The 18,777-nt window shown below is 43.6% G+C and overlaps 1 protein-coding gene across 9 annotated transcripts in view; it reads right to left on the minus strand.

Annotated features, from left to right (window-relative positions):
- Positions 1 to 3,976, minus strand: part of LOC107378798 (serine/threonine-protein kinase ULK4) — a 161,821-nt gene extending 157,845 nt beyond the window's left edge. For 3 of the 9 annotated variants that reach the window (XM_070550837.1, XM_054740468.2, XM_070550836.1), the window contains exons 1-9: positions 3,689 to 3,976; positions 2,810 to 2,950; positions 2,550 to 2,649; positions 2,267 to 2,406; positions 2,034 to 2,190; positions 986 to 1,087; positions 687 to 770; positions 545 to 599; positions 30 to 164 (exon numbers count right to left, since the gene is read on the minus strand). In XM_070550837.1, the coding sequence (XP_070406938.1) occupies positions 30 to 164; positions 545 to 599; positions 687 to 770; positions 986 to 1,087; positions 2,034 to 2,190; positions 2,267 to 2,406; positions 2,550 to 2,649; positions 2,810 to 2,947 (911 nt within the window). In that variant the 5' untranslated portion in view covers positions 2,948 to 2,950; positions 3,689 to 3,976. Of the gene's footprint in view, positions 1 to 29; positions 165 to 261; positions 476 to 544; positions 600 to 686; positions 771 to 985; positions 1,088 to 2,033; positions 2,191 to 2,266; positions 2,407 to 2,549; positions 2,650 to 2,809; positions 2,951 to 3,402; positions 3,563 to 3,688 lie in introns of those variants that run through there. The other 6 variants (XM_070550835.1, XM_070550834.1, XM_054740471.2 and 3 more) reach the window with 6 other exon arrangements.
- Positions 3,977 to 18,777: the final 14,801 nt, after the last annotated feature.

The raw sequence follows: 18,777 nt of genomic DNA on the forward strand, positions 1-18,777 counted from the left end.
TATTAGAGAATGAAAATGCAGCAACACGCCTTAGGTTAGAGTCTCCTCCCTTGCAGCCATTTTCTCCTCCCTTATCAATGTGTTCATCCCCCTTTGCATCGTCTTCTTCTGCCTTTTTTATCTGTGCCCAGAACGGGTGATGCAACAACTCTGGCCAGTTGAGCCTACAGACAAAAACAACAAAAGTAAAATCAACAGTTATTCTGTCATGAAGCTTTTAACACACCTCGGACTCTGAGCCGTTTATAGAAAAGTGAACACCTGCTCATTAGTCTGAGCGTTGGCCGGTCAAGTGGCAGCAGCACAAAAGCATCTAATGCCACTCTAGAGCTTTGTTGTTCACAACAAATGGAAAAAGGAAAAACAAAAGTTATTCATGGGAATACCGATGGCAAGAACCGCTGGGGTGCATCTGCTAACAAAAATAAAGAACATGTATAAAATATTTGAATAATCTAATCTGGTATATTTCTGGAGCAAAAATCTAAATTGACATTGAGATTTTGTAACCCTGTATAAATGATGCTGATGGTGTTGGTCTGACCTTTTATCTGGGTCTTTGTTCAGTAAGCCTTTCAGAAGACTCTGGAAGTCCTGACCTACAGAAAACAAATACGGTATATATGAAAACAGAAAAGAACATATGTGTGTAAACATCACGGACATGCTCAAACGCGTGTGCTGACCCGTCTGCCTCAGAGGTGGTGGCTCCTGATGTAAAATCATCTCAGTCAGGTCAGTGAGGCTATCTGAACTAAAAGGAGGTTTACCTGCAAAAGGTACAGTGCAGTATAAAATTAGCATCACACTGAAATGGAACAGACTGTATAATAAAGTGATGTTAAGGTTTCAGTGGAGTTTGACGAACTAAATCTGTGTTTAGCGTGATGTTTAAAAAGAAAGATGAAGAAATATTTACTCATAAAATCTGATTCAGAGTGACTTTCCGTGCATGCACGTGTTTTTGCACGTATGGAATGAGTACCTGCGCACATGTAGTAGAGAATACAGCCCAGAGCCCAGAGGTCAGACCTCACACTGGTCTCGGATCCCTGCAAAACCTCCGGAGCGCTGTAAGTCGGACAACCTGTTAAGAAAACACAAGCATGGTCTTAAAGACAAACCTGGCAAAGGAAAGCATCACAACATAAAGGTCATGAAGAACATTAACCCCTTAAACACCCAGATTTTACAGATCTAAGATGACAAAACAACGGCTGTTCTCGGTTTTCCTTCTCCACCTTTCACCGTGTCCAGTAGGCCTGGGGCTTTCTCATCCCTCCCAGCATCCCTTTCACTGCTCTGAAATCCGTGATGCAACACTGCACAGAGTCAGTCATGAGCTGCTCTTCTTTAATACTGGCTGCCGATAAGCCATTGTTAATATTTATATATATATATATACATATATATAATCCTTGGTAAAATCTCACTGAGGTGTTTAATCTCATTTCCAACGGTGACCTGGTCCATGAAAGCAGCGTAAAAAGTACAAAGAAGTTTACACAAACAAAACACTATATCCAGAAGATCAGAACAAAGAAGCACAAACATTTCTAGTTAATCAGAGTAAGGCAGCTACATCCTCCCAGAGAGCCATTTTCACGGTCCTTCAAGAGCGAAGTTATCCCATCACTGATCTTTCTTCTAATCTATCCTTGAAACTATTTTAAAACAAAAGTTTTACGTCACTCCGGTGAAATCTTGGCCTTCCTGGTATTACCAGATTTAGGAGCATTACAGCTTCATGCTCATCGTTTTAGTGATTTTTTCATAGGTGACTAAAGAAACCAGTGAAAACGACGTCCTTGTGACAGGCTGTTTGTAACAAAGAAGAAAACGTCATTCATAAGTCCATCACGCTGATTTATTTGGGTAGCTGGGAGCCCTTTTATGCTTGACATCTTCAAACAATGAAGTTATCCTTAAACTACCCCAGCGTATTTGTTCTGAGTCACGGTTCAAATAGACCAGCTACAGTTATTTTAGTTTTCCTCTTCTTTAATTACCAATTCAACGTGATAAAATCTGACCTTGTAGTTTTTTCCTCAGATGATCAAAGTTTTCTCGTCTTTCTCCAGCTTCCTCAGATGTAGAAAGCAACTTGAAAATGTCCTCCAGCCTCTCTCCTTCAGCTTTGGACAGGTAGAAGTTACTAAACTTCAAAATACCACTACCATCCAGAAGGATCTGAAGAAGGAAAATAAGCCTGGAATGATATTCTGTGTACCTTCAGTCCTCCAGCTTTATGAATGCAGATGCTAACCTTAGCAGGAGTCAGGTCTGACAGGATGACTCCTAATTCATGAATGTGTTTCAGTCCTTTGACCAAGCCCCATCCAAAGCTTCTCACCACACCTTCCGGCAGCCTCCCATCACGAGCAATTACAAACTCCAGGGAACCACCTAATAAATGCAATAACTAATTATTTCAGCAGAAGAAGAAAATCAATCTAAGAAAGCATTGAAGATAATATTTGCCAATATTTTAAAATCTATAAAATTAAATTGAAAACTGTGAAGGAATGAGTGACTAATGACTTGCTGACCTGTACAAAGCTCAGCCACAAGCCAGAGGTGGTTACTCGTCTCATACCATTCATAGAAGTGCGTTATATGTGGGTGCTCCAGATCCTGGCTGAGTCGAACCTAACAGGAGAGAATACTGACAAGCCTTTTCCAACATGACTCCAGCTTTGTTTGCTCAGACTTATCCATCATTTATTGTTTTATTAATTATTGGTATCAGATCTGTCCACGTCACCCAAACCGACTACTGCTAAAAGTCTGGTTTAAAACGGACTCTTACATGGTTGGTGACCAGAGGTCTCTTGGACTTATCAGTACAGATTATGGCCACATAGCTGAGATGGCCCTTTCTTCTTCCTTTATACACAACAGAGGTCCGGCCGGTTCCAAGCTTCTCGTACAGGATAAAGTTCTCCATCTTCTGTCAATGAATGAATGAAATGTGTAATTTTACTCAAACATCTACAAAACCAGAACATCGCACCAACTTAGGCTGTCACTATAGTCAAAGTAATTGTAGAAACGGCGCTTACAGGGAGGCTAGCTGATGTAAACCGGTGCACACCTGTCCCGTTACAGAGGCTTAATTCGCACAAAAACGTGTAACCTACGTGCTGTAAGCAGCAATAAAGTATGAGGTTCCGAATGTCACCTCATAATAAAGAACACCAGATATCTATATTCTAGCTAAAGTCACCTGTTCACGGCGGACTTGTACGTGTAAAGCTAACTTTAATGGAAAAGTAAGACGCTAACGGATGAGGGTGAAAAAGTTCGACACAGCACCGGCAACCGCTAGCAATTGCGATAAACTTGAACGCGAGTATATATTTTGAGACGTTTCGACATAGAAACTGAGATCATGGGAGCTACCTTGTGTATGTATTAACAAGTCACAACTTTTATATTTTTCTGTGCAAATAAAAGGTCCAGACCTCTTCAACCACCCGTCGCTGTGTTGGCGTAAGGCTGGTGGGTGACGTATTTTAGGGGGAGTTTCGGATTTACTTAAAAAAATTAACGTTGCTCGTGCTAATCATGGCAAATTAAAAAGTACATGAATTATTCCTTGTATTAATCACATATTTATACTTATTATTAACTCAAGCAGAATGTCTGTTGTTCTATGATTAGGTTTTAAAATGGGATACGAACCCACCTTTCAATGGAGTATTCCGGCGTTGCTAGGATACTGGGCCTGACGATAACAGACGGAACATGGATACTCGGAAAATGTCTGTTTTCTGTTTTCATAAAAAATGAAATAGTAAATCACAGAAACCAATCATTTATTGATGTATTTGCAAAGTCTTACCTTCATTTAAATACATATAAAACAATAAAAATAGCACTCCAATTTCGCTGTACCCTGCGAATGGAAATAAAAGGCTATTCTATTCTATTCTATTCTATTCTATAATTTTGATACGTGCACACTGTGAACCCCATCTTCCACAACAGAAAACATTAGTTTACAAAAGTAAAGGGACGTTTGCGTAAAAAGAGAAAATAATCAATTAAAAGAAACTTCTTCTAATTCACAGTGGCCGGCGTGCACAGCCACGCAAAGAACAGAAGGGGACAGTGGACACCTTCCCACCGCTTCATAGAATTTAAAATTACTAACTTGTAAAGATAAAACTATTAGGAGCATCGTTTCCTGTCGCTATTTCTTAGTCAACAAAATAAAAGCAGATATTTCCCCTTCTAAATCTAAATAAATAAATAAACACTGGTTACTTAATTTGTTGTTTATTCCCCTCATTTCTCACTGAGATAAAAGCATGGTCTACTCTGATGATCGGAATAAGAAAATAAATGGCATGCGAATGAGATTCATGTTCACTTTTATTTACTATGTTAAAACAGGATCTACAATTAAAACAATAGTTATAAATAATACATTACATGATTTAATTAATTTGATTTCTTAAATCTTATAATCTTGTTCAATAAACATGGGAATTATTATTATTATTATTATTATTATTATTATTATTATTATTATTATTATTATTATTATTTCTGTATGATAATGTTGAGTATTTAGTTTATTTCTTGGTCAACAATTGACAGAAGAACTCAACGTTTTATTTGTCTAGTCTTAGCCCTTAAGCTAGCTGCTATTGGAAGGGTGATCTCAGCATCAGCCAATCATGAAGAGCTTAAATGTATGCCCACCAATGGTGGGCACCCCCGTGGGTATATAAGTGGAGCGACTCCACTGTTTGCCTCTGCTATCTCTTCAGGCCAAGCTTAAGAACTATTGTTAAAGAGCACTATCCTAGAGCAAATTATCCTCATCAACCATGTCCAGCGACGTCAGGACCTGCCCGGCCTGCCAGAAGGGCTCCATCTCCAGTGGCGACCTTCACGCAAAATGTGAGGTCTGTCTCGGGGCTCACCACGCTGGCCTGGCCTGTACCCCTCAGGCCTTGTGCCCGTTTTGCCTTCTAAGAGAGCCTTCTAAGCCCTTGGGCTTAGGCTGAGCGACCCTCTCTAAGTAGAGAAATGTCCATTTGGTTTCAGCTAACCAGTGTGGTGTAAACTCATCCAGCTGTGCATAATTCCAATAGCAGCTAGCTTAAGGGCTAAGACTAGACGAAATAGATTGTTGGTTATGTATTGTAACCCAAGATTCTATGAGTCTAGTCACAGAGACCACCACAGACATTCGTCAGAAACTGTTACACCTCTCCCAGCGACGGAGAATGGTGGCAGATATGTCACTAGAGTTCAGGACTTTGGCGGCCATGACAACATGGAATAATGATGCATTAAAGGCAGCTTTTATTGAAGCCCTGAACGACAAGGTGAAGAATCAGTTGGCTTTGTGTCCCGAGCCACCCACCCTGGAGGGTTTAATAACACTCTCCATCTCCATTGACAAGAGACATCGAGAGCTTCAGCGGACTTCTTCGATGGATCCTTCTTCACCCCCCAAACACCGACAGCCCATCTCAAGATCTCATCCTCCTTCTGAGCCTTCAGAGGAACCTATGCAGCTGGGAAGGACTCACCTCACCCAGGAGGAACGACGTCATCGCATCAGTAAGGGTCTCTGCCTATACTGTGGACAAACAGGACACTATGTCCAGACGTGCCCGGTGTTGTTAAAAGGCAGAGCCCACCAGTAGAACTGGGAGTTCTGGTGGGTAGCAACACAGGAAGTACAACCTCCCGGTTCATCCTCTCCTGTTCAGTTATGTGGAACGGTCGACGCCACCAGGTCACGGCTCTTATGGACTCGAGTTGTGAACAATCACTTATTGATCCCCGATTGGTCTGTGACTGGGGAATTTCTACCGTTCCTCTCCCTGAACCCATGCCTGTTTCCTCACTCGACGGGAGAATGCTATCCACCATCACCCACAGGACTACGCCGCTCCAGCTCCAAGCCTCAGGCAACCACATTGAGACGATCTCACTCTTTGTGTTCCCATCTCCTCAGAATCCGGTGGTACTAGGGCATTCTTGGCTTACACAACATAACCCACACCTGGATTGGTGAGCTAACAGAGTCGAGGCCTGGAGCCCGGATTGCTACCAGAAGTGCCTCAGTTCAGCACCTCCTGTTTCTAACCCCCAAATTCCACTACCTCCGCTCCGCTCCGACACGAACGCCGGAGCAAAATCGGTCCCGTTGTAGTCAATCAGAGCAATTCCACTACTGCGGCCGTGCTCCGGCAGTGCGGCGCCGTGCGCCGCCCTCTGTTCCGGCGTCCAGCAAAAATAGAATCGATCCTACTTTCGCCGGACGCCGGAGCACCTCCGCAGTAAATGGACAGAAATCACAACGGCCCAACAGGAAAAGGAGCAAGCACAATTTCCGTTTTTCACAATAAATCGATAAACAAAAGGCGTTTTTGTTTCATATGCACAGGTTTAACAACTTTTAACAACTATCAATGGCGGCTGAAGTTTAAATGCACAAAAGTAAGCCATAAATACAGTTTCTACTATCAAAGTAGTCACACTTTGTTGATCCAAACACTGCTGATCTCTCAACACAAATGATGGGCAGATTAAACAGTTCATGCCGATGCTTCTCCCACACAACGGGTGTTTGGATCTAACTTCCGCGTTTATTGCTCGGACTGTATCGCAAGATCTCGAAAATACCGCGCATGCTTGTTTGCCCACCTCAGGTCTCCGGAGCGGAGCGGAGCCATTGTAGAAAGGGTACCAGTAAAAATTGAGTTCGGAAGCGAGCGGCTGCGGAAGGCGGGGGCGGACCGGAGCGGAGGTAGTGGAATTTGGGGGTAAGGAATCTGACATAACTCCTGTTGAGCCTCCTGACCTCACTAAGGTACCTCCAGTCTACCATAATCTACAACAGGTTTTTAGCAAGGTCCGAGCAGTGATGCTGCTACCTCACCGCCCCTTCGACTGTGGTATCGACCTACTACCCGGCACCCCGCTTCCGTCCAGCCGCCTCTACAGCCTCTCTAAACTGGAAAGGGACAGCATGGAGACCTACATCAGAGGCCTTGGCCAACGGAACCATCAGACCCTCAACATCTCCCTTGGGCGCCGGTTTCTTCTTTGTCGCCAAGAAAGACGGGTCTCTCCGCCCCTGCATCGATTATTGGGGGCTTAACCAGATCACCGTTAAAGACAAGTACCCTCTCCCACTACTGTCTTCCACGTTCGAGCCCGTCCAGGACGCAACTGTCTTCACCCAATTGGATTTTCGGAACGCCTACCATTTGGTTGGGGTCCGTCAAGGGGACGAATGGAAGACAGCCTTCAAGACACCGCTGGGGCATTATGAATATTTAGTGATGCCTTTTGGATTCACCAACCCCCTGGCTGTGTTCCAAAGACTGGTCAACTCAGTACTAGGTGACTATATCAATGACTTTGTAACTGTCTACATAGACACCAGAAGCACGTCAGAGCTGTGCTTCAATGCCTTTTGGAGAATAGACTGTATGTAAAGGCTGAGAAATGTGAGTTACATGTTCCTGTTGTCAAGTTTTTAGGTTTCGTTCTGGAGAGTGGGTGGTTAAAGGCAGATCCCTGCAAAGTTCAGGCTGTTACGGATTGGCCAACACCTACAACCCAGAAGCAGTTGCAATGATTCCTGGGATTTGCCATCTTTTATCGGCGGTTCATCCATAATTATAGCCAGACTGCCGCTCCACTAACACGTCTCACGTCTGTTGCTAAGCCTTTCTCTTGGTCTCCAGAAGCTGAGGCTGCATTCCGCGCAATCAAGAGGAAGTTCACGGAGGCTCCAGTTCTCATCTGACCAGACCCAAAGCAGCATTTCACCCTGGAAGTGGATGCTTCCGACACTGGGGTTGGAGCCGTCCTTTCACAGGTTTCCCCCTTGGACCATAAACTCCATCCCTGTGCCTTCTTTTCGCGATGATTGACACCAACGGAGAGCAGGTACAATGTGGGGCATCGGGAGTTACTGGCATTAAAGCTGGCCCTCGAAGAATGGAGGCACTGTCTGGAGCGGGCGGAACACCCATTTGTTATCTGGACTGACCATAAGAACTTGATTTACCTCAAAGAAGCTAAGAGATTAAACCCACGCCAATTCCGCTGGTCACTGTTTTTCTCTCGGTTGAACTTTGTAATCTCTTATCGGCCAGGATCCAAGAATACAAAGCCTGAAGTGCTGTCCCACCAATACTCTCCTGAGGACAAACCCGGCCCTGCCACCATCCTGCCACCATCCTGCGTAGTGGCAGGACTTACCTGGAAGATCAAAGACCAGGTTCTGGAAGCCCTCAAGGTCGACCCCGGTCCAGGTAACGGTTCTCCAAACAGACTTTTTGTTCCCCAGACTCTACGAGGAAAGGTCATTCATTGGGCTTATTCTGGGAGGTTCGCCATTCACCCCGGTGTGGGACGGACTCCGGCGTTAATAAAGCTCTACTTCTGGTAGCCTTCAATCTACAGAGACGTAAAAAACTGCTCTGTAGTGAGTTTTTTTGCCTGTCATCGACTAGTCGCTGTCAGATGATAATGACCGACTAGATGCAGTCCTCAGAAAAGACAGCAGGTGATGAGCCCCTGCGCATCGGGAGGCGACACGCTGTGCCAGAGCGTCGATACTGACACCCGCCGTAAAATGGACATTTAACCAAATTGTGACCTTTACCCTCTTGCAATTTAACCTTCCCCTCATCCCCATCCTAATCTTAACCAGCTTGCGCACGCAAAGCTCTGATCGATGACGCGCTCCAGACATCGGCGTCCTGAACACGGCCACAGTAACATTATCAAATTAGGTGTCACCACCTCAAAAACAAGTTTAACACGCAATCGTTCATGTTGGCTCATTTCCTTTTATGTTTTTTGGTTTTTTATTCTTTTATTTGTGCCTGATGTTTTTCGCTGCTGTGGATCAGGGCGCATCACCTGTTTTGTCCTCCGGTGACGCACCTCACTGATGCTGCCGGCGAGCAGCGCACACTCCGCTGTTTTTGCGGTCAGTAGATCTTTTAGAACTGCAGTTCAAAGATTACTCATAAGGTGAATATACATGAACCCAGGTAGCAGTTTTTCTTTAGGATTGAGAGGAGATGCAGGAAGATAATAAACAGACAGGACAGAAAAATAGTCAAATAAAAACAAGTTTGATTTTGTACCTGGTGGTTGCAACAAACAGACACCATTGAAGGTAATCAGAAGTGAGGAACAGAAAATGAAATAATTATTTTAATGTTTAGAGCAGCAGGAACTCTGCGAGGCTGCAGGTGCATCACTGAGTTTGCGGCCACTGCGCAGGGGGATGGGGGAGAGGGCTGAAGCGGAGCAGTATAGATGCAGAAACTAAAAGAGATGTGTCTAGCTTTGAAAATGTGGGCGCAATTTTAATTGACAAAAACTCCAGCGACTCTGGACTAACGCCTTATGGCACCCTGCTCACTGGACTTACCAGTGCATACTTAGTTCCCGTTTTCATAATAAAATACTTTATTTTTACTTACCCTGAGTTGTCGTGTTGATTCTGCATGTCTTGGGTTAGACACCTCCCGCAAGTCATGACACACTGGTTCTGATAGGACCAAGAGCCATCAGAGGCGAACAGTGGAGTCGCTCCATTTATATACCAACGGGGGTGCCCACCATTGGTGGGCGTACATTTAAGCTCTTCATGACTGGCTGATGCTGAGATCACCCTTCCAATAGCAGCTGCGACTAGACTCAGAATCTGGGGTTACAATATGTAACCAATGCTCTCATAAGTAGGTTCAATTGGAGAGTTAACTTTGTTAAGTTTGGCATGACTCTTGTCGTGATTTGGCGCTAAACTGATGTGAATTGAATCAAAAACGTTTTTAGAGATGAATGTGTCAGTGGAACTTGTTGTTTATTTTGAAAGTACTCAGACCGGATGTGTTCCTCTGTTTCCTCTGACTTGACTCCACCGTTGTTCTGCGCTTTTAGTAAGTGACTGGTAGACTTCTGCAGAGAACGCAGCTCCAAAACGACTCTCGTCTCGCGAATGGAGACGCGCGCAGTGTGGATACTCTCGTCGAACTGTTGCCTGTACGTGATTTTGTTTGTGAGAGGAGCGCGTGTATCTCGGTCGGTATCCGTCCGGACGAAGCGCACGCGCACCGGTGTAAAGACGGAGAAGAGGACCAAGTTCGTTACTGCAGCGGTAAGAAGCCCTTTTCGAACGTGTCAGTTTCAAGTTTTAAACCTTTGTGTAAAAACCGGAGCGTGTTCAGATGACCTCAGTTTGGAAAGCGGAAGCTCAACATTTGAAGTAACTATCGAATGTTTTTAACGCGTCTCTGTATGCTAGATTTCTCTGAACTTAAACACAAGTGCAGGCGTAGAAACCGACTGGGTTTTCAGATTATCCAGTTACAGCTTCACCTGACTTTAATCTGTCATTTCAATATGATTATAATATCAACAAAATTTGGTTAATTCCATCTCAGATTTTCAAAGTAAAATCCTGAAATCTGAAACAAAAATTACTCTGATTATTTGTCATACACACAAATGCTGTATAATTGCGTATTATAATTGAAGAATTGTTTCTTTTTTTAACTCCTCAAATCTTATTGAACCATCAATAACAGTAGGAGAAGACACATTTGGATGAGGGGCAAATTATATAACCCCAAGCCTTCAGTTGACAATGTAAAGTCAATTTAAATGTAACTCAGTGGGGTGGCCAATCAGATATCATGCTACATAGCATGCTACCCCAGGCCACTCCCTGGACACGCCCCTGTTTAACAGATCCATGGTCTATACATAACACGTTGATAACTCTTTTTGCACCGAATCCCTCACATAAAGTGATTTCAGCAGTTTTTTCTCTCGGTATTTTCAGTACCTTCCATTATGAGTCGTTTCAGGGCTCTGTCTGTTCAAGAAAACGCCTGCTGCTAGCCACACCCACCTATCCCCTGATAGGCTGGGTGTTTATCACATTTCAAAATGAGAAATTACAGTTCCCATTTCTACTTTTTCTGCCAGTAGTGTTAAAGCATCGTGTCACATCCCAATGATTTAAATCCAGAAATCACTTGGACTGTGTGCTATATGCACACACACACATTTGTTCGAACAGCTCATTTAAAAGCGTGTAAATGTCAACAACACAACGGCTGCAGCACAAACAACTCCTGAGTCGAATTTGTTCATGCTTGATGGAAACACAATCTCTCTCATCTACTGACTTGTCCCAGAGAGCAGGCACAGCTTCCACCACCAGAAGAAGCTGTCTGGCTGATCCTGCTGTGTAATGTCTGACGTTCTCAACAGTGTACTGAGCTGCACCACCAAACTACTCAGCACAATGAAGGCAAAAGCCATCAATTTGCCGCTACGCCGTGGCTGCATCAGGGAGCTTCAGGTCATTTATAAATGGTGAGACCGTTGCGGTAATGTTGCACAATCGTGTTCTTTACACAAAAGATTGGTGTCATAAAGGGGGTTTGGGTGTGGTTTCAGCACCTCTGTGAACTTCCGTTTGTCTTGGGCATAACTTGCCTTTGATTGGGATTGAAGCCATGATCGTTAAGTTTTTTTGACAAGCTGCTCCTAAAAGTGTCAGTCCCTGTGCAGCCTCTGGTGATCTGAGCTCCAGCTCTAATGGAGAGACGCTCCAGGAGTGCTGCATCGCTCCAGATTATCATCTCAGCTGATTCTGTTTACAAACCCGGTCCGTTTATACTTTAATTTTCAATGTTGTCGGCCGGAGCTCAGCGATAACTCCCCACGTGATCATGACACCTCCCTCTGTTGCGGCAAGGTGCAATCGCCGTTTATAAGACAGACTACTACCGCTGTATTAGTACCAAGCGAGGTGGAATGAATACCGCTAAACTCGTGCAGTGCCATGCTGGCATGGCACATTTATAAGACACTGCGGTAATATCATGCTGATTTGCCAGCACCGTGTGTCTTGTAAAAAGGTCTACACACACACACACACACACACACACACACACACACACACACACGCACACACACAGTTAGATATTTTATCCAAAAGAACGCACACCAGAGAAGATTGTTAGGTTTGATGCGCTGCAGTGGAGAGCGTGATCAGAACATCGCTTCCCAACTCTGCAGTCCACTTCCACCACAGCACTTTTATTCAGAGAGGCAACCTGAGGACAAAGACCTATTTATCACGTCCTACGCTAACCAATAACAGCGCTGCTTCTACCTAAGGCGGCTGCGGGACCTTCTAAAGAGGAAGTCTCAAGTTACATGGGTGGCTGCTAGAACCTAACATCCCCCACTGAAACACCCCCCACTGAGGCAGAGCAAATTTTATCCCTCAGAAGACATTTCAGGGCCTAAACACTTAAAAAGAACATTTAATATAAGTGAAATATGAAAAAACTCTTAACAGTTTTCCCCCTGAAATGCGATTTTTAAGTGATAAAAGATAAACATGAGGACTTTTACACCTCCTGAATAATACCAAAATATGAGTAAAAATGTGAACTTTTACATAGCTTATAAGGGTGTTAAATAGAACCCTGGTAAAGGTAAATGTAAAAAATAGAAAGTAACAAGTAAAATAGAATGTAATAAGTAAAGTAGCAAAATAGTAAAATACAATTTCATATCAAAAGACCTGAGTAAGATCTTAACAACCCAAAGATCAACCATAAAAACCTAATTAGGAATTATGACATACCTTACCCGTGCAAAATTTAGAATGTCCAAACAACCTAACGATTTTAGCTTTGCCAAATAATAAGACATCCACACCTACATGTTACCTTGTGAGTAATTTAACATAGGTGTATCATTGAATTACTAAGCTAAACTGCACTCCGGTACCTCAACCATCTAGGCCAGGTCAGTCTTTATCAGGAACCTACTGTTGGATCAAAGTGTAAAGGGCTCGACACACGGGAGGCGACAAACGACCGCGATCAGCGAAATTTGTCGCTGTCGCTTTTATTACCTGTCACACGGGAGGCGATCTGCGGCAGCGGCCAGCGGCAAAGCCGTCTACGCGTTCTGTTCCATGGCGAAATCGAAACTTCCGTTGTTTTGTTTGGCTGTGTCACGTTGGAGGGAATTAAGGTTATTTAAGCGGTTCAGAGTTAATAAAGTGGTAGATATGATGTTTCACAAGGTGCTGCTAGAGTTATGTGAAATCTTACTTCTGATTTTACTATATAAAACATAATAATAATCAACTTCTCCTTCATGTTTGTTCGGAGATGTGCGGCGCATCCTGTCCGCTCATTGGTCAGTGAATGAAACCTCCGTTGATTGGTCCTCGTCCGAGCGACAGCGATGAAAAGTTGAAAATGTTTCAACTTTCTGGGATCGCGTCGCTGGGTCGTCCGTGCACGAGTGCAAAATTTCACACGCACATTTTTCGCGTTTCGCTTGGTAGGAGGGAGACCCGCGATTATCGCTTTGTCGCGCATGTCTCATTGAAAATGAATGGAGGAGAGGCGATGTCGCCTCCCGTGTGTCGAGCCCATAAGGCTTGACTCGAGCTGAGCTGAACCGGAGCGAGATTTCGGATTGTAGCGTGTTTTTTGACCCAAGCGCGGAGTGACTGATGCCGGGCAGATTGACACGCGTTTGCTCTAGGAGTCAAACCGTACAAAGCTGGTGAGCACGGCGGCTCCAAAAGGAAACAAGCTGACTTACTGTGAGTCGGCAGGGTGAGTGGCTCGGGCTGATCTGGTCAGAACAGGCTGAATGATCGGGTTAGGTTTGGTCAGAACTCGGAGCATAGTTCGGTTAGAAATGATGACTGAGTGGTTTGGTGTTGAGCCGTACTTCCTTATGTAGACGTGGAGGGTGACATGGGCCGGAAGGCTGGCGCTGGGAATGCTGGGTAGTGGAGTTCGGTTGGGCTGCGTGCGTGTGGGATCCTCTGGGGGAGGATGTTGTGGGTTGTGAAGGAGGCAGCATGACAAGACCCCCCACCTGAGGGACGGCCCCAGAAGTCCCAGGGCGGTGAGCCCAGAAATCCGAGATGAGCGAGGGGTCCAGGATTGCGCTCGTCGGCTCCCAGGAGCGTTCCTCCGGACCGTAACCCGCCCAATCCACCAGGTACTGCCAACCTCTGCCGCGGCGACGGGCGTCCAGCAGGCGCCGCACGGTGAAAATCCCATCCTTGCCAACCCCTCGAGGTGGAGGCTCGGAATCCGGAGGAGGAGCGAGGGGAGAAGTCCGTACAGGCCTCAGCTAGGACACATGGAAGACGGGATGTATTTTAAGAGGCCTGGGCAGGCGGATGCGGTACGCCACCGGGTTCCCTCGTGAGCGGGACCAAAACACAGACTCTCCGTGACCCCTCGTCAGCGGGACCAAACCCAGCCCTTACCGGAGACGTGAGCTCTCAGCAAGCGGCACACAAAACCCGGCCCTTACCGGAGACGAGAGCTCTCGGCAAGCGGGACGCAACCTGGCCCTTACCGGCCCCAAGCCTCAATTTAACGGAACAGTAGCTGATCATTCACTAACTCACTTTGATTAGGTGTAAAAGGAAAATTGTACATACCAATCCTCTCCCCACCGGGACATGTGGATCAAACCGAGTCATACGTAGGAGCGGACACGCTGGGAGACAACGCCGGAGCAGCTGACCTGTGGGACAATCGAAGCCCCGGGACTTTAAAGTCGGCTTGACGACATCCCTCAGTGGCCCCTCTACGCCAAGTCACGGCACCAAAATTTTGGGTATTTTTGTCGCGAGCGTGTCCTATTTGTCGGTTCCTTTAAAACCTGGTTCCGTTAGAACCTAAGACTGCGCTGCTTTCTCAGGGTTCATGGGGCGTCGGTGAGTTTTATTGTATTAGACCCTGGTTTGGACCCCCTAATTAGAATCAGATTCCTATTTTAAGGTGAGAATGATATGCCGTACTTTTTCTTTTGTGATAGCACACTTTCTTTTTAGTTTCTCCCGTTATTTAGTGGTTCTAAATACTAGGGCAAAGTTCAGAAGCAGGCCATTCTTCTGACAATTCTTTGGGTCATATTAGGATTAATTTGCGCCTCTGTCAGCTTTTGTGGGTGGTGGTAACTAGAAAATGATTCTTGTTAGTTGATCAGACTAACATAGATTTATCAATTAATCTAATTAATCCAACCTTCCCACGCTGGCAAAGACTTTTTCACACTTGCAAACAGAGCCTATTTTAACCTACTAATGTTTTGGCTTATCAATCCTTAGGATATCTCGTTACTCACGGGACAGGAGAAGACTAGCTTCTTCACCTAAGGTTTCTTTTCTTAAACTGTCACAAACTGTAAAGCAAGTCCTGAAAATTCAGGAACCTGTAATTACAATATGCTTTCCTCTCCTATTGTTTCGGGATCGGGGCTCCCACTCGAACCTTTAAAGAGGACCTTTAAGAATCAGGAATGTGAATTCTTTTTCAAAAAGTTTATTACAAGATTAAGAAATACAAAAAATAGGTAGATATAAGACTGATCACTTCCCCCAAGGAGAAATGCTAATCCTAATAATTAACTAAGAATAATCAGTTGACTTGCACCAACTCTTAAGTCTTCTTCAGCTTCAGGCTAACACCCTCTTGCTTTGTTTTAAAAATTGCAAAATACAAAAAATAAGTAAATATAAAACTAACCTATCCCCTGTGGAGGATGCTAATGCTAAAATCTTCCTGAGAATAAATGGTTGACTTGCGTCAACACTAACCTGACACTCTAACTCTAGGTGCGACTCTCTCCTTCTATCCCCAAAAACTGACCTGTCGTCCTCCGTCCAGAGGACGGAGGATGACCTCTTGACCTCTTCTATCCTGAATCTGCTCTGTCTCTCACTGTCGACTGCCCCAACTCTCGTCAGCTCTGCTTCTAGCTGCTCTTTTTATACTCTTCTTGGGACAGCCTAAACAAAGTAAAAGTTTTCCAGTTACACATCCATCATTATCACATGACAGCAAGATCATGGGGTCATTTATCAGTTTCATACTTTTTAGCTCAACTAGTGTCATTAGTGTCCATTAGTGTCATTTTTTGCAACTGATCTTCAGCTTCTCCCGAAGTCTAGGATTCTTCATGAAGGCTTTTTAGCTCAACACAAGACATTTGGTGTCATCATTGCAACTGATCTTCAGCTTGTTCCGAAGTCCAGGATTCTTTATGAAGGCCTGTCGTCTCCTGATGGTCTCTTTTCAGTCTGCCTCCTTTGACCCCACCTCTCTTGCTGATGGCTGGGTCAAACACTACCAAAAATAGATCAGATACAGAACTTGCTTATGGAGTCTAATCTGGATTTCTTGTGTATGTCTGAAACTTGGTTGACTAGTAATATTCCTACTGACCTAATTAATATACCAAGATACACATGCTACAGGAAAGACAGGGTCAAGGGAAGAGGAGGGGGTGTCTTAATTTACATTAGGGAGCAGTTTAATGTTACAGAGCTCGATTTGGGTGTAAATTTGGAGTGCTTAGGATTGTGTGTAATTCTCTCACCAACCATGAAATTTAGTATAGTCGTGCTCTATAATCCTCCATCTCATGATGTAAATTTCTATGATGAACTGAGAAATCTTTTGTCTATTGTCGATGACTCTCATGAATGCATGCTGTTTGGGGACTTTAACATCAATTGGAAAGATAAAAAGGGTAAGGCAAAACTAAAGTTAACTATGGACAAATTTAAATACAAACAGCTGATTGACAGTCCTACACGAGTTACTAGAAAGTGTGAAACCCTTATAGACCTGATTTTCACAAACAGGCCAGAGAGAGTAACAAAAATATACAATCTTATTACTGGTCTTTCAGATCATAATATGATACTGGTCATAAGAAAGCTAACAAAAAAGCGTCTAGTTTATCATAACAAAACAGAAAATTATACTTTAACTACTGGAATTCCCATGTCAAAAATGGTTGACTTTGAACATGATCTAAAGACAGCTAATTGGGACAGGGTAATCAGAGAGCCTGATCCAGACCATAGTGCAAGTAGTTTTGTCTTTACCCTTCATGGTATAATTGGTAAGCACACAAGAACCTGGAAAAGAAAACCTAAGAAAAAGTCTCTTCCTTGGTTCAACAGTGATATCAGTCAGCTGATCAAAGAGCGAGATTTTGCTCTGAAAAGATCCTTAAGGACTAAAACCAATACTGACCATTTAATTTACACTGGACTAAGAAATAAAGTAGTATCTGAGCTGCTGAAAGCAAAGACTAATTATTTTAATAACCTGATTGATGAGGCAAATGGCAACAGTTCTAAACTGTGGCAACATATAAACAGACTAACCAAGTCTAGCAAGCAAAAGCACCCAAAAATAAATAGCCTTAAAATATGTGATGAACTCATTAATAGTAATGAGTCAATTGCAAATGGTTTCAACAATTTTTTTATTGAGTCTGTGAATGATTTAGCCAGTCGTTTTAAATCAACTGACCCACCCTATAACAAATGTGATAAGGATCACACCAACTCCTTCTATATAAAAGAAGTTTCCCAGGATAAAGTTAAAAAAGTGATTGCAAACATGCGGATGTCCATGGCAAAGGATATCCATAACTTAAATACTACATTTATTAAGAAACATCACAGTTATATGTTGGAGCCAAACACATATTTAGTAAACTTATCAGTTCAAACAAAGAGTTTCCCAGAAAGCTGGAAAACTGCAATAATTGCTCCAGTCTACAAATCGGGAGAAAAGGACTTAGCAAGTAACTACAGGCCTATTGCCATCCTCCCGATAGTCTCAAAAATCCTAGAATAGATTGTAGCTGAGCAACTAATGGATCACTTAGAGTCCAACCAACTGCTTTATTCACAGCAGTTTGGCTTTAGACAGAAATACTCCACAGAATCTGCAAATTGTTATCTGCTTGAAAAAATCAAAACTTCTCTGGATAAAGGATGTGTTGTAGGGGCAGTGTTTCTGGATCTAAAAAAGGCTTTTGACACAGTAAACCATAGCATCTTACTTAATAAATTAATGCAATTTAAAATATCACCTGAAGCTTTGAAATGGTTCAGTTCATACCTGGAGGGTAGACAGCAGTGTGTTAGGGTTAATGAGGTCAAGTCAAGTTTGCTTGCAAACAACATGGGTGTACCACAAGGATCCGTGCTTGGTCCATTGCTGTTTACAATGTACATTAATGACCTTCCGATGAGCTGCTCAGGCGTCAACTGCCAGATGTATGCTGATGACACCGTCATTTATGTGTCCACAAAAACACCTGGCCTGGCAGGAGAGCGCCTGACGCAGGCTTTATCAGACATCTCAGAATGGCTAGAGTCATCCCACCTAACTCTTAATGTTAAAAAAACTGTGTCCATATGCTTCTCCATGAGAAACAGGCCTGATCAGGAACTATTTCAGGTTAGGATTAAAGAGAAAATCATTGAAGTAAGGAGTGATGTGAAGTACCTTGGGATCATCCTAGACAAACACCTAAAATTTGACAGTCAGGTTAAGCACGTCTGTAATAAGGTTAAAACAAATTTAAACTGCTTCCGTTTTATCAGAAGGAACCTGTCACACCAAACTGCTAAACTGTATATGCATGCACTGTTCTTTCCCCACTTATCATACTGCATTACATCATGGTCACAGGCTTCATCCACCACTCTAAAACCTATAGTCTTAATATACAAGCAAGCAATAAAAATTATGGACCAGAAACCATTGAAATGGCATCATTGCCGTATTTTAAGGAAACTTAATCTTCTCACTTTTGAAAATTTTATTAATTTAAGCACTCTAAGATTCTTTTTCAATTGTCTAAATGATAAATTGTCTAAACTGTTCTCTACTGTGGCCATCA

The sequence above is a fragment of the Nothobranchius furzeri genome, chromosome 5 (genome assembly GCF_043380555.1).
Source record: "Nothobranchius furzeri strain GRZ-AD chromosome 5, NfurGRZ-RIMD1, whole genome shotgun sequence".
In the NCBI taxonomy this organism is placed as follows: Eukaryota; Metazoa; Chordata; class Actinopteri; order Cyprinodontiformes; family Nothobranchiidae; genus Nothobranchius; species Nothobranchius furzeri.